Source organism: Protomyctophum parallelum (assembly GCF_964188405.1).
Source record: "Protomyctophum parallelum genome assembly, chromosome: 7".
NCBI lineage: Eukaryota > Metazoa > Chordata > Actinopteri > Myctophiformes > Myctophidae > Protomyctophum > Protomyctophum parallelum.
The window spans coordinates 40971949-40987599 of record NC_139705.1 but is presented as its reverse complement, the minus strand read 5'-3'; the positions used below and the strand labels follow the sequence as shown (position 1 = coordinate 40987599).

Here is a 15651-nt window from a genome sequence, read left to right as displayed (position 1 = left end):
GCCGGGACAGGAGTCAACCCAGAGAGCCTAGCCCTAGTCCCGGTCCCGGCACTCCCAGTCCCGGCAGAGTAGTTCCGGAGCAACAGATTGTGTGGCCTTGCTCACTCAGTAAGTCAGGATTTGATCAACCCCGGCTGGGTCGCCTGAGTGAGGGGTATGATGTTGGTAGACCCGAAACCCCGTTGACGGATACATCACTGAGGATACTTCCCAGGTGCATCCATGTGATGTATTTTTTAGTTATAGTTATTCTATTTATAGTGACTCATGGGAATAGACTATGTGACAACCAGGTATAGTCTGGTGACCACCGGAGAGACGGGTGACAGCCGGAATGTAGACGGCACCCGGGTGAGCAGTATGGGTTAGCCCCCCAGCCTGTGTCCTCCGTGAGGAGGAAGCCCAACAAACCTCGGTGAGGCCTTTATGAGGGCCATTATAATCCACCACTCCTGAATGAAGTGCCTGGTGCTTGGAGTCTGGTGCAACACACAGGTCCTGGGCCTGGTGAGAGCAGGAGTGGACCTGGTGAGACGTAGGAGGGGCCCGGACAGGTAACCCAGAGAATCTAGTCCTTCCACGCGCCAGAATTTGGTTCTCCCAGTCCCGGCAGAGTAGTTCCGGAGCAACAGATTGTGTGGCCTTGCTCATTCCCTGATGGACTGATCGAGGGTAGCTACTGGGACGTAAGTCGGGATTTGATCAACCCCGGCTGGGTCACCTGAGTGAGGGGGTATGATGTTGGTAGACCCGAAACCCTGTTGACCTCAGGATACATCACTGAGGATACGTCCCAGGTGCATCCATGCAATGTATGCATTTGACGTGGGGGCCCCCAAGGGCCGCTGTGACAGATCTGTTGTGTCTGATATCAGTGCTGAGTCTGCTGACGGAGGGGCCAATGTGCATTTGACTGTCGGGTGACCCATCGACTGCACCACCCATTAGGCAATTTTAATATAAGGAAGGATGTGCAAATGTACTGTGACAAACAAATACCCCAGAAGTGGGTTATAATAATAATAATAATAACAACAATTATTATTATTATTATTATTATTATTATTATTATTATTATTATTAATAATAATAATAATAATAATAATAATTAATATAATAATAATAATTATTATTATTATTAGTAGTAGTAGTATAGTTACTTACTTACTGTATCCTCTTCGTCCCGGTTGGGGCATAAGGCCGCAATCATACACTGCTACTGAATCCTGTCTCTTGCTTTGGCCTGCGCTTCGTAGAAGCAAGAGACGAATAACAGTCTAAGTCCATAATTTTCTTCTGACCCCTCCCGAAAAGGCCTATCTGTCCTGAACCCTTATCTATAATTTATACATTATGGATGGATGGATGGATGGATGGATAATCAGTGTGGATTTAAGACTGTTATTCGTCTCAACTGCAATGAATGGATAAAGAAAGGAGTGTTTTTGTGCAAAACTAATGCCTGGAAGGGATTCAGCATCATGGAAACCTAGTTTGACACGTCACTAGCTCTGGTCCATAGCTAATAACAAACTATCCTTACACCTGGGAAAAACTGAATCCATTCTCTTCGGATCAAATAGTAATCTCAGCAAGGCAGATGGCTTTTTGGTTAGAGTGGGTGACAATGTTATCACACGAAAAGATCAAATTACCTACCTAGGTTCCATCCTGGAGGCCAATCTTTCCGGTGATAAAATGGCCACCAACGTAATCAAAAAAGTCAATCAAAGAACAAGATTCCTTTACAGGATCTCCTCACTGGTCAGCAAAAACACCTTGAAGACCTTAACAGGAGCCCTCGTACAAGGTTTCTTTGACTATGCATCCACCTCTTGGTACCACAGCACCTCAAAGGCCCTTAAAACAAGGCTCCAGACCTCCCAAAACAAACTGGTCAGGCTCCTATACTTGGCCTCACCCCCCGAACCCACCTCACCCCTGCCCACTTTGACAGGCTGGGATGGCTTAGGGTCAACGACAGAGTACAGCATCTTGCAATGGGTCTGGTCCACAAGATTCGTTACACCACCAAGATACCCATGTACCTGTCTAAATACTTCCTTAATGTAAACGAAGTCCACACCCACAACACCAGAGGGAGTGCAACAAACCATGTACAACCCAGATTCGGCACAAACAAGGGACTAAATTCTTTTCGCTCCTATGCCACCAAAATGTGGAACGCCCTACCAACAGTCATTAAGACATGTGAATCCCTTGACTCCTTCAAAACCGCTCTCAAAGGGCACCTACGGATGGCTGCAATTCGAAACTGGCCTCTGTAAGATCTGAATCCCCCCCCACCCCGCCCCCCCCCCCCTTTCCCCTCACTGTATATGTATCTTTTCCCTTTTTGCTTCCTATATGATGAATTCCTGTTCTGTTCTTTAGCTACATAGAAATGTCTATTTGTATGTCTCTAAATGTTTTGATGAATTGAACAATGTGGACCCTGTTGTAAACAAGTGTAATGCTTAATTGGGTCGTCCACTCACAGTTAACAGTCTTTGTATTGAGTTTGTGCTTGAAATGTACTGTAAATTCTGCAAACTGTTAATAAATATTTCAATCAATCAATCAAAATAATGCTTCTATGATTCTGAGCAGAATCATATAGAAGCATTGGCTATGGGCCAGAGCTAACACGTCACATGCTACTTAAAGCATGATGGAATTTTCAATAGGGCTTTAGATAATTAATTCATAATCCAAAATATTTCTCGAGCTGAAAAAATTGTGCAACTCTATGGGACATCACTGTCGCATCCTTGGCATCTTCATATTCCAAACCCAGTGGTCCTGACTGTGTGGAGGAGCAGCTGCAGTAGCAGCACGTTCAACCAAAATGGCGACTCCCTATGTTCAAGATGAATCTGGTGAGGGTAAGAATTCTGCCGCCGCTTTGTTTATATTGAATGTTGTTGTTGATGATCAAAGGTTCTGTTTCGGAAACGTCACATTTAACTATTAGTTTGCAGCCACATTTTGGATTATTGTGCAATATGTGACTACAACGTTAATAACAGACAGTACAGTGTGCAGTGTGGAATGACATGCTACGCTGCTAAACGTTAGCTAATGTTAGCATCATCTTTAGTGAGACAGTGGCTTAAACTTTAAAAGTCCTCTATAATCATACTTTATTTCTCTGCATATTAAATTACTATACTAGTTATACAAGCATACCTGACCTGACCGCTGAAAGAGATAGCATATGTCATTATTACAATTCTATTGAATTCGTCCATTTCCCATTTATATGTATGTATATTTTCATTGTTTTGCTGCACGCCATAACCCATGGGAGGTGCGCAACCCTTAACTGTACCCTCTATTGCTAATTTATACATACATCCCCCCCCCCTCTCTCTCTGTCTGAAGGCCTGTAGTCTGTGTACATTCTATCTATATTATTGCTACTGTATCCTAATCTGTAGTCTTTCACTACACGAATGATGAAAAGGTTTATTTCATGCACTGCATATGAACACTGAATAGACTCCTACAGTACAACAATATTGTTCTGTTGAACACGTGTGTCCAGGTAAATATTTGTCATATCTTTCTTTGCAGGAAAATACATAGCTGCCACGCAGCGTCCGGATGGAACCTGGAGGAAACCGCGGAAGGTGAAGGACGGTTACACCCCTCAGGAAGAGGTCCCTGTGTAAGTTCAATTATTACATTTTTCATGTACGTACTGTACGGGGCTGACTACACAGAGAATTTGGCTGCCAGAACCAAAATTAACTGAAATGAACTAGAATATAGTTCATAGAATCATCAATGTCACTTTTTTTTACCAAAAAAAAAAACCTCATTAATGTAGAGGATGAGCCACTGAAGTGCAGTGTCGAGTGAGATATCGATTGGATTCGAGTGGTTCTCCAGAATCCGCGCAGTCAGCACTAACTAGCTAACCCAGCTTCCTCTGTGCGTCTCCTTTTTTAGATACGAGAACAAGTTTGTGAAGTTTTTCAAGAGCAAGCCAGACCTCCCGCCGGGCATGAGCCCAGACGACGCCGAGCAGTCCAAGAAGATCCCTGGCTGCGGCGATGGTGGCGATACGGCAGGACTGTCCAAGACGGCCAAACGCAACATGAAACGCAAGGAGAAACGAAAGCAGCAGGGCAGCAGCAGCGGTGGTCAGGAGGGGAGCGACGCCGACGCTGTGGAGTCGCTGAGAGATGCAGTCGAGAATGCATCGATTTCAGAGGGTGACGATTCTTCGCAGACCACAGCAGCGCAGCCTGTCGTCGCCAGGACACCCGCCCGCACCGATCCCACGCCGCCCGATGCCACTGAAAAGGCCAAGAAGATAAAAAACCTCAAAAAGAAGGTGCGACAAGTGGAGGAGCTACAGCAGAAAATGGACTCTGGGGAAATCAAGCAGCCGACCAAGGATCAGTTGGAAAAGTTGGGGCGTGCCGACGACTTACTGGAGGAACTGAGGGAGCTGGAGGCGGAATCTTGAAATGGACAAACGGTTGAAAACATTAACTAAAAAACACAGAATAAAAACAGACTTTGAGATCTTGCCGTCTTTTGGAACATGTGGTGTCTGTATCTTGTCCCCGCTACTCAACATGAACCCTGAACACACTACTACACAGTAAAATCCTCTGTGCTAATGTATCCATTTGTAACTCTTGAGAGTGCACTTAAAGCGTTATAATGAACTGCTGTTTTCTCCAGCAGTGGTTGACAAAGACCTGGCAACCCGTTGGCATGATCCTCCAGGCAGGTGAGAGCTTTAGGAGTCCTGCTCATTTGTTTGGATTGGCCACAAACTCCTTGTTATTCATCCATAGTTACGGTTTATTTTAAATCCACTTCTTATTGTATTGCTTATTTGAACCTTTAAAAAAACGAAAAGAAAGGAATATTAATTCCACCCGACAAACTGATAATATTGTATCAATGCGGCTGTTTTGAATTTGTTGGTTGAAAGAGGATCTGTCAGTCATTCTCATTTGGCTGGACAATATATTGATATTATCTTTTATCGATATCATCGATGATATTAGACTAGATATTCCCTGCCCTGGTTTTAATCACATTGTCCTGTTTTATAGTATTAGCTGCCCAGCCCTAATGTCCACCTATTGGAAAGATTATTTGAATTGCACCTAGAGTGAACTTTTGTTGTGACAAATACCCGCTGTTACTGATGACACTGTTCCACAACGTCGCCTGTTCATTTCTGATGTACTGTAACTGACAAAACAGGATTTCTCACAAATGTAGTTGACCTACATGCTTTTTACAATGATCAACACAGTAAACTCCTCATTTAACTCTTCAAATGTAACCAAATTGAATGTCCATTTGGTTACATTTATACCAGGGTTTCAGCTAGCCGGCCAACATGACCGACATTTTATTAATATTTATAATTTAACTCAGACAGACAGACAAACAAACGTGATGTTTGTTTGTTTATGTGAGTGACCTCCATCCAAATATAGCCTAATAATTAATTGTAGCTATTAATAATTATAATATTGTCGAGCATGGCAGCTGGCCAATGTGGCTGGTGATCATTTTATTTATCGGTCACAAATGGGATACAAATGGATAAATTCAAACTGAGGTAAATTCTAGTGGCTGTGGCATAATAAAAATGAAAGACTTTTTCATGGATGGTCAAGTAGGGGTAAAATGACGAATTGGTTACTCGAAGGACACGAAATTAATAAAACACAATTCTAGTCATTAAATGATGGGTTTCGTTGTGTCATGTAAACAATTTCAATATGTGCTATTTATAACTGAATATGTTCCTTCCACATTAGGACATGAAATGTTAGGGTTTGTCTTTTTTACTTCTGGGTAAACAGTATTAAGCAATTTCATTTTTCTTTTTGGGATTTGAAGACTTGTGATGTAACATACCATACTTTTGTACTTTATTACCTTCAATGTCAGTTTATGGTCTAAAGTAATCAATTACATTAATTGGAGAAAATAAATATGTAAATTATTAAATTATCTTGAAAATATTTGTTAGTTGCAGCCATAAATGAAAGGTGCATATGCTTGCATGCATACATACTAAAACATCTCTTCACCTTCAAACCCTTTGAATGATTAACAGAATGAATAGACCATTATCCCTTCCCTGCGTGGTCCTAAGCTGAAGAATGTACCAGAAATTAATTATAATTTACCAGAATTATGGCACTTACCATAAAATATTGGCATACTCAGGTTGAGGTCACTGTAATTGTAATTAAACTTTTTTCTTTTCCAGCACTTTCTCCCCAACTGGCTCAATTCATTTGCTATTGAAATAGTGCTTGTGGTGAAACGATCAGTGTGAAACTGCATTATACAGTATACTCCCTGTATACTGTATATACTGGAGGTCAGGGCAGAACATCTGTTTTGACAGGGTTTAAAGTCGGCTCTGCAGGACAGTCAAGTTCTGCCTTACTGATCAACAAACTAAATTATTTCTCTGTGATGGTTGGGTGGGGATTGTAAACTGTTGCCAGACTTGCCACACAAGAATGTCTAGAATGCCATATCTGTAGCATTAATTGTTCCAACACAAATGCCTCATATACTTAGTTTCTCACAAAAATACCTGATCTACAAGCTTGAGCTAGTATACAGTATCTGCTATACTATCTCAAGGCACCACTGCACAGCACATTGTATACATCAGGCTTAACCACAAGTCCTATACTAGAGCAAACATTCAGTGAAAATAGATTGACAAGCTCACAATGCTACGCATTGTGAAGTTGTAAGTCAGCTACTTTCGGTGAAGTAATTTTGTGTAGAGGGGGAAAATAGTTCCCTAGTAGTAGACCCCTATAACCTATAGCTGACTCGTCAATGAAGTACAATTATGGGTCATATAATCTGTATTGTATAAACATTTTGAGTTCACACAAATGGAAGAGTCTCTTCCTTCCTGTCTGTCGTCTCAATTTTACACGCAATATAAACTGACATTACATAGGCAGGTTTACACGCAATACACTGACTGTTTGTTTGAAATTTCTTTATTTAGGAATACCCCATTGAGATACAGTATCTCGTTTTCGAGAGGGTCCTAACTACAATCAATACAATACAATACACAAAAAGGAGGAAAAAAAAACTAAAACACAAAACAAAACAAACAAATACAAAAAACAGGGTATTACAATAAGCAAGCATAATAGCAAAGAGATGGATCATTTGTTCTGTCATATAACTGTCACTTCCGTTGGTCAGCATTAGAGTACAGTTGATTAAACACATATGTACATATCCAGAGCATACATATCCACGTGAAACACATATACACTGTTTATATATTCATTGCGAGTAACTATAAATACGCTAAGTGAAGTATATAGTGTATAAATAAATTGAATAAATAAGTTGAAGAGCAATAGTCATCATGGCATCATGGGCATGTGCAGGAGATCGTAAGGTAAGAAGACAGCGCACTTTTGAATATATTGAAAGATGAAATGGATCGAATATTGGTTGGTAAGTTGCTCCAGTCAGAGGGAGCTTTAAACATAAATGCATTTTTACCTAATGTATTGGAGACTATGGGAACAGAAAAATAAGGTTGAATGGAATGCCTCAGTTGGTAATTGGTGGTGGGTGGTCCTAGAAACTGTTTGAGATATTGAGGATAATTGAGGTGTATACATTTAAAAATAAACTGAATCCAGTGACACTGTCTTCTTACAGTAAGAGAGGGCAACTGAAGATTTTCATACATGATACAATGGTGAGTTGTAAAAGGGCAACCTAAGATGAATCTGCACAGTTTGTTATATACAGTATTAAGAGTATTCAGGTTTGTTTTAGATGCGGTTAGATACACAACATCTGCATGACTGACAGAACATAGGAGGGGCCTTTCTGCCCACATGCAGGAGACAAACAATTTGTAGCAATGGTTACATTGTTTTTCATGAACAAGATCATAGTCCATACACACTGTAATTTACTCTAGTCTTAGAGGAAGTGTGGCAAGTTGTTTTTCTCAAGGAATACTTGCAATAACCATAAATTCATACTCAAGGTTATAAATATTTTCATTGAGAAATATGTTTTGGGGATATTTGACAAACAAGAGTCCTCACTGTGTTAACAGACAACTATTGAGAAACAATAAATACAAAACCTATACAATGAACCACTTTGTTGACAGGGGTCCCAGTCTTTTTGCCCTTGTCGCAAAGTGTTAGTGGTGGATAGGAGTGTAGATAGGTGTAAGTATAAAAACAAAGAAATTGAGGCAAGCTAGGAGGAAAATGTGTCAACAAAAAGTGGAGAAAACGCAAAAAAACAAACAATTTAAATGAATGGGAGGTAAATTGTCAACTGTCAACCTCTCCGCATGGCAGACAACACTATGCTTAGTTTAGGTTAGGGTTAGGCATAGTCTATTCTGAGGCTATAGGTTCAAGTTTAAGCATACCAATGAAAGAGGGAGTCCCCCAACTACATAGGCTTCAACAGGCCATGGCACTCCCCCCATAACAGCAATCCTGTACAAACATTACATAACATACATTTCAATATGTACTGATCAACTTAAGGATATGGGGAAATGTGTCTTAAGAGGCTGCTCTGTGACAACCCTCTGCTACACCAAACGTATTCGCAGAAAATAGCCGATTAGCTATTTTCTAATTTAGCCAAATGTTCACCCAAGAGTATAGGTATGCTAGGGTTCAAATATAGCCTCGGAAACCCAGACATTTTTGGGTTCAAGTGGTTATATTTATTCTAAGTAGTTCACTATTACATGAAATGTGGAGGAGACCATGTATTTGAACTTTGAAGTCTTTGATGAAAAGAACTAAACAGCAACACTTCTTAAAATTGGTTATCCCCAAGAGGTATAATTCTGAATGTTAGTCAGTGCACAGAAGGCGTTCCTCTCCCGACAGTCTAAATTATGTTCTGGTCTCATGCAACTGTAGAGTACAATGCATTCCTTCTGGTTCTATTGTGTGGTTTACGACTGTGCTATAGCTGATGGTATAAGAACTGGATGAGGACATGTACTGTAGGAACTAATGTGGAGAACATGGACCTGGTTGGATGACCCACGATTAGACAGACCTCTCAGTGTGTGTTTAACTGAGACAAATACTTATCTTATCAATAATGGAAAGATATCAGCATCCCCGAATGGAATATAAAATTAAATATGTGATGCTTCTTGTATTGGCGACAACAGCACCATCTGCTGCCTTGAGCAGAGAAGAAATCACAGAAGCTTTGGTAAGAAAACGCTTTTCCTCACAACAACTGAACAAAAAAATATTATGATACTGAAATCTGGTTTGCTTAATTCACTGGACTGACCTGCAGTGGTGTAATAATTACCACAAAAACCATGGTCAAATAAAGATATTATGGATCATTTAGTTCAGCACCTAGAGAGTTCCATAAATTCCATCTACTATACAGTGAGTGGAGGGGATTTATGAAGACCTTTGAAAAATGGCTTATCATTGCATTGGTTAACAATGATATTGCGAGTCAATTGAGTCACATTGTTTTTGGAAGCAAGATGTTTCTTAAATTGGGTATTCTTTGGAGAAAAAAAGGGAAAATTTAAAAGCATTGGTTTCTATAGATTGGCTAGCAAAATTGTTTAACAGGAAGCTGTCATTAATTAGTGATCAGTAAAATAGCTTTATACATTTACAAACATCATGACTTTTAAATATTCCCCGTAGGTCTATTTGAGAAGTTATGGCTACCTACATATTCCACTGGACTCTAAAAACCAAAAGGTTCCCCGTGAGGACATAGAAGCAGCCCTGAGGTATTATAACTATCTACTATATTTTACTACCTTTCTATTATTCACTGTTACTGGTATAAGACTGTCTTGTTATTATGATGTTCATCCTTTATCTAGCTTATGTTATGTTCTAACAATCTGACAAGCTGATGATTTTGGGCATGTCATTGTAGGCCAAAATGTTCCGAAAAAATGACACAATGTGCTTCTAGCTTGTAAATTCGCTATTTTCATAGGCCTATTTGTCATAGTACAATGTATGTCAGGCAGAAACCTTTTTTTTTCTTCTTTTTTTTTGTCATTAATGGCCTACTTTGTCATACTTTGTCATACAAGAGTGTAGATGATCTACACAAGCTTGTGAGCTTATAGATCAGATATTTTCACCATTTCTGAAATCATTCATTCCACTTCCATCCCCTGAAGTAATAGTTTTGGACATACAAGGTTTATTATGTTTTGGCACATCATGATGCCAGAATTAATTGTCATATTTGATTTGATCAACACTATATCTAAACATCCTTCTTCTAAATCTCTCAGAATCCTTCAGAAAGTCAATGACCTTCCCATATCAGGAACGCTGAATGAAGCCACTCTGACAGTGATGAGAAAGCCTCGCTGTGGTATTGAGGACTCTTTCAACAACAAATCCCTCAGATATAGTATGATGGGTGGGTATTTACACAAAGCACATTGTGTTTTTAATGAATCACTTAAACCCTTTATATATATATTAGGGATGCACCGAAAGGGAAATTCCTGGCTGAAACGAATACCGAATATAGGAAACCGAACACCGAATATCCGAATATATATTTTTCCTACCATTGGTGTCATGGCCGTACCTTAAAGCTACCTGATTATGGCAAAATACATAATTATGGCAAAACTTAACTTAAATAATAATCACTATTATGCGTCCATAATACATTTATTCAGCACTTTTTTTAATGCATTAATTGCATACACTATTCTGTGATATTTTTTCGGCCTATTGGGGCCGAAACCGAATAGGCTGAAAATGCATTTTTAGACATTTTCTGCCGAAAGATTTCTGTGGCCGAATATTCGGTACATAGCTGAGCGGTGCTGGAGCACCCCTTCCCCCCAGGCACAGCCCCACCTCAGACAGGAGGGGGGAAATAAAGATGAATTTTAATCAAATTACTAGGCCTAATAAATATGCTGTATAACAGTATCGGCGCCTTATCCTGGTAAATTACCTGTGTCAGTTTGTTCATGCGTGTGGAGAGGGAAAGTAAGACACTTTTCTGCGCAAAAATGCGCAAAAATGCGTGTGAACGAGGCACGTGCACGTGTATTTTGCGGCGCAGCTGGTTAAAGATAGAAATATATATATTATATTATATTATATATATATATATATATATATATATATATATATATATATAAGAGTTTCAAGGTTTGTTATTATCAATCTGACTCATTGTGAGCTTGTAGATCGTCTATTTTCAAAAATATGGCTTAAAATACGTTTCTATAACTATTGGTTTGTGATACATGGATACAGAGCTCTTCACCGTAGGTACAAACGTTGCACGCACCATATTGAGATTTTATGTGACACGATTTAACAGGCCACTGGCGTAAGAAGATGCTGACCTTCCGCATCTACAATTACACACCTGATTTGGGACAGGCAAAGACCCGCCTGGCCATCCTAACTGCTTTTAGGTACTGGAGTGACGTGTCGCCACTCAGGTTCCAGGAGGTGCATCGGGGAATGGCAGACATCAAAATCTCCTTTCACAGAAAAGATAAAACATGTCCTGTGCCTTTTGATGGGCAAGGTAGGAGCTTTGTTGTTGTTGATCATCAATGTTGCAGCTGGTTAAAGATAGAAATCATTTTAATGACATTTACTATACGGTGGGGATCAAACATCTATCATAATTTATTACGGTAGTTGATTTGTAATTTGTATTCATCAAAATCTGTCACTATAGCAACTATTACTCTCAAATAAATAGTAAAAATATTACATTGTACTGACTACAGCACTTTAGTAAAAGTACTGTAAGTAAGTATTACGCATTCTACCGCTACAGAATATCTCAATGCTTCTGTGTTGTGATGGGAGATGATAGTTGTTTTATGATTAGGACATGTGATGATGATTTAAAAAAAGTTTATAGATTGTGTGATAATAGTTGTCTTAAAGGAGGTGTGTTGTCTTATAGGACGTGTCCTGGCCCACGCTGAGTCCCCTCAGTCCGGCATCGTACATTTTGATGAAGATGAACTGTGGACAGAAGGGAGGGACTTTGGCTCCAACCTGAGAATCGTAGCCGCCCATGAGATTGGCCACGCTTTGGGTCTGGGCCACTCACAGTACTACGGCGCCCTGATGGCGCCCGTTTACATGGGATACCGTTCCAACCTCAGGCTCCATCCAGATGACATACGAGGCATCCAGGCTTTATATGGTAAACATCACAATATGGTAATAAAGGCTACAGTTCTTCTGTTTCAAGTAATACTCTGCCTATGTAGGCTAATCTGCATGAAACGTTCCCCTCCTTTCTATGTCTGCTCTCTTTTAGGAAAGTCAGCAAAAACTCCCCCATCCAGGAATCTAAGCCGACCGGTGGCTGTCAGACCCCCAGTACCCTGCAAGGCTACTATGGATGCAATTATGCTTGGTACAGTCAGCCTGAACTCACAAATAAAATGACGTGCATTAATCATCCATTTTAATGTCCTCAAACGTTGGACAACTGCTGACATTATTATGCAGTGAAATCCTCATAATGTGTACAAATGAGCATCAAACCTATCATCTGTCCAAAAACTCTGTACCAAAGATTTGAGGTACATTTGAACGATAAAAAGAAATAGCAGACCTACAAGTTCATAGCGCGCCACTCGGTGTCGCGCTATGAACTTGTAGATCTTCTATTTTTTAATAGCTAAATTATAACATAATGTATGTAACCACCAAAAGGGGTTCCCGCTCAAAATGGGTTAACATGTGTGGCACAGTGTGGGCAAACATGTCTATACGGTTATGTCTCAGTAGCTATCCAACATACATCTGCATTATGCATAGTACATCTAGCATCTATCAAAATATGGACAACAAGCAGTGACACAAGGAATGAGGAATGCTAGGGGGGTGAGTTCTAGGGGGTAAGGGAATGAGGAATGCTAGGGGGGTGAGTTCTAGGGGTTAAGGTGGAGTCTGAAGAGGTATTTCTTTGCCCTACAGGTCCACATCATAAGACATACGTCTTCAGTGGTCAGCATGTGTGGACAGTGACTGACAGAGGCACCACCAGCCCTGTTCCCATCAATGCTCTGTGGAAACATCTTCCTGGAAACATCAATGCAGCCGTTCATTCCCAGAGAACAGGCAAATCCTACTTCCTGAAAGGTACGTTGATATACTCTGACTCTGATCTGCTGCTATTGTATGTCACAGACTTGCCACAGACTTTATTTTGTGATAGTACTGTTACTTTAATACTCTAAGTGGAAGCCACTTTTTGGGGAATATTGCACAAAACAATTCACCCAATGCAATGTGACAATAAACTAAAGTTGAGATGAGTTGATAGCCATGTGACCAATTACTCTTTAACATTAAAATATACTTTGACTGGTTTTGCAATAAAGATTGCAATGTAGTGCAGTAAACATAATTGTTTACTGCATTGCATTGTCCCCTGTTAAAGTTAAACACATACTGTAACTGTGTGTTGAACAGAGGACATGTGTGTGTCTTTGACAGGAGACAAGGTGTGGAGATACACAGACTTCAAACTAGACTACAGCTTCCCCAAACTCCTGACCAGTATTCCTGCTAATGTCGATGCAGCCCTATACTCCAGCAAGAACAAAAATTTGATCTTTATCAAAGTATGTCATGAAAATAGCAGTTGTTTTCAACGTACCCTATGTGCTATTTGTTGTTTTTGCAATGGGACGTTTACTCACTTCATCTGTGCCTATTTCAGGGCAGTGGGTACTGGCAGTGGGATGAACTTGGACCAACAGACTTCAGCATCTACCCGAAACCCACTGGGCAGCTATTCCGTAGCATACCCAGCAGTCCAGATGCTGCGGTCACGTGGACAAATGGCCATATATACATGTTCAAAGGTAGCCAGTACTGGCGCGTAAACAAAAACCATCAAACTGTGGAGAAAGCCTCCCCTCTCACACACTGGATGCAATGTAATAACTAGGCCACTAGAGGCCGCTTCAGGCCCATGATTCTAACGTCAAAACCTAAACCATTTATGTCACACAGGAGGACAGGGAGCCACTGTACTGTTCACTTAAGTTGTTCTGGAAGCAAGGCAAAATTAGTTAGCAGTAAAATCTAAAGATCTACCCTTATTTCAGTATGTCTTCTAGCAATTGAAATTTACTGAGTAAGCATAGCCTATATGACAAAGAGCCATAAAAATAGTAGCAAAGCAAAGACATAATGAAAACAATATGAATACTGAATAGTGTTTAATGGGCTACTGCCTACTGGTAGCCTACTAGGATAATTGGCTCAATTTACAAATTTGGTACATTTTACCCCACATCCACAATTTTAGACAAAACTAATAGACTTCAGACAACTAATCATACTTCAGACAATTTAATGATATACATTCATGATATACATTTAGTCCTGTGTAAATATGCTTTGATATAAATTACTTTGACCTGCAAATAAAACTTTGTATTAGATTATTGTGTGTAAAAAAAAATATTTTATTTATTTTGTGTGTAAAATAATGTTTTCTACTTTCCCCATGTGCTTCCCAATTTCACAACCAGGTGTAAATGATGGATGGATTTAAGGTCACAAACATGGCAACACAGTTTTCTAGTTTTCTAGATAACTCCACTGGATCATCTTCCATATACACAACATTTAATCAGCTAAAAATGTAATGTGTGAGTGAGTTAGAGTATAAGGTCGGACCCCCTTGTAGCCGTGTATGTCCACGGATATTCCATCGCCGTGGGGCGAGCCGTCTCTCTCTCTCTCTCTCTCTCTCTCTCTCTCTCTCTCTCTCTCTCTCTCTCTCTCTCTCTCTCAGGCGTAAAGTGTGATAATAGTGAGAGTTGATGGGGTCATCACTCATCAGCCTCTTTTGTTTGAGTGTGCTGGGTTATTTTAGTCTATGGCTGGGTCGTTACTACAACAACAGATCCATCTGTTGGTGGCGCTGTAACTGGCCAATGTGAAAAGGGTGGGATATATTCCTCAGCCTAGTAGCCTATGAAAGTCTGTGAAAGATTCCACGTAAATTGCACACTGCCTTCATGATTTGAGACATTTTCAAAAATCCACCTGGCGGTGGCGCTCCTGTTCTCCTGTTGAAGTAGACCACTGGCCTATGAAATAATGCAGCACCAATGTGAACAATGTGAATGTGAATGTGTTTTGTTTATTAAAAAAAAAAAACATGGCAATTTAAATAAATGTAAGCCACTTTAGCATATTTAACAGAAATGCAATACATGTAGGCTAAATGGCTCAATTGAATAACAACATTGCTGTAATTTGCATCAGTTGAGTCCCAGTTTCAGTGTATTGATTTATAAACAGTATGCAGAATGAGTACATTTAATTCAAACAAAAGTACAACTCAATACAAAAACTGTGGACACTATGATGAAGCATTACACTTGTTTACAATAAGGCCCACCATTTTCAATTCATCAGAACATTTAGAGACTTACAATTATACACTTCTATATAAAAATCAGGAATGATTGAATGTAATATGTCAGGCATATGTGTCTTATGGGTTAAGAATTGCATAATTATGTACCATAATATGACATAAGATTCAGGAATACCCCAAAGATGTATAAGTTTGTAGTATAAGGATATAATGTAA

The 15651-nt window shown here is 39.8% G+C and overlaps 2 protein-coding genes across 2 annotated transcripts; both read left to right on the top strand.

The window, feature by feature from the left end:
- Window positions 1–2823: 2823 nt before the first annotated feature.
- On the top strand, window positions 2824–6258 carry pym1 (PYM homolog 1, exon junction complex associated factor). Its single transcript, XM_083768977.1, has 3 exons — window positions 2824–2885; window positions 3577–3670; window positions 3955–6258. Exons 1-3 carry the CDS (start codon window positions 2849–2851, stop codon window positions 4475–4477), a joined length of 654 nt encoding a protein of 217 aa, XP_083625103.1. The 5' UTR covers window positions 2824–2848; the 3' UTR covers window positions 4478–6258.
- On the top strand, window positions 4678–14067 carry LOC310862101 (matrix metalloproteinase-19-like; the record flags this gene model as incomplete). Its single annotated transcript, XM_083769838.1, has 10 exons — window positions 4678–4747; window positions 9206–9249; window positions 9711–9799; window positions 10322–10452; window positions 11380–11592; window positions 11983–12228; window positions 12346–12444; window positions 13011–13175; window positions 13533–13660; window positions 13759–14067. The coding sequence occupies 10 exons, from the start codon at window positions 4678–4680 to the stop codon at window positions 13987–13989; spliced, it is 1416 nt and encodes a 471-aa protein (XP_083625964.1). The 3' UTR covers window positions 13990–14067.
- Between the last annotated feature and the right edge of the window lie 1584 nt (window positions 14068–15651).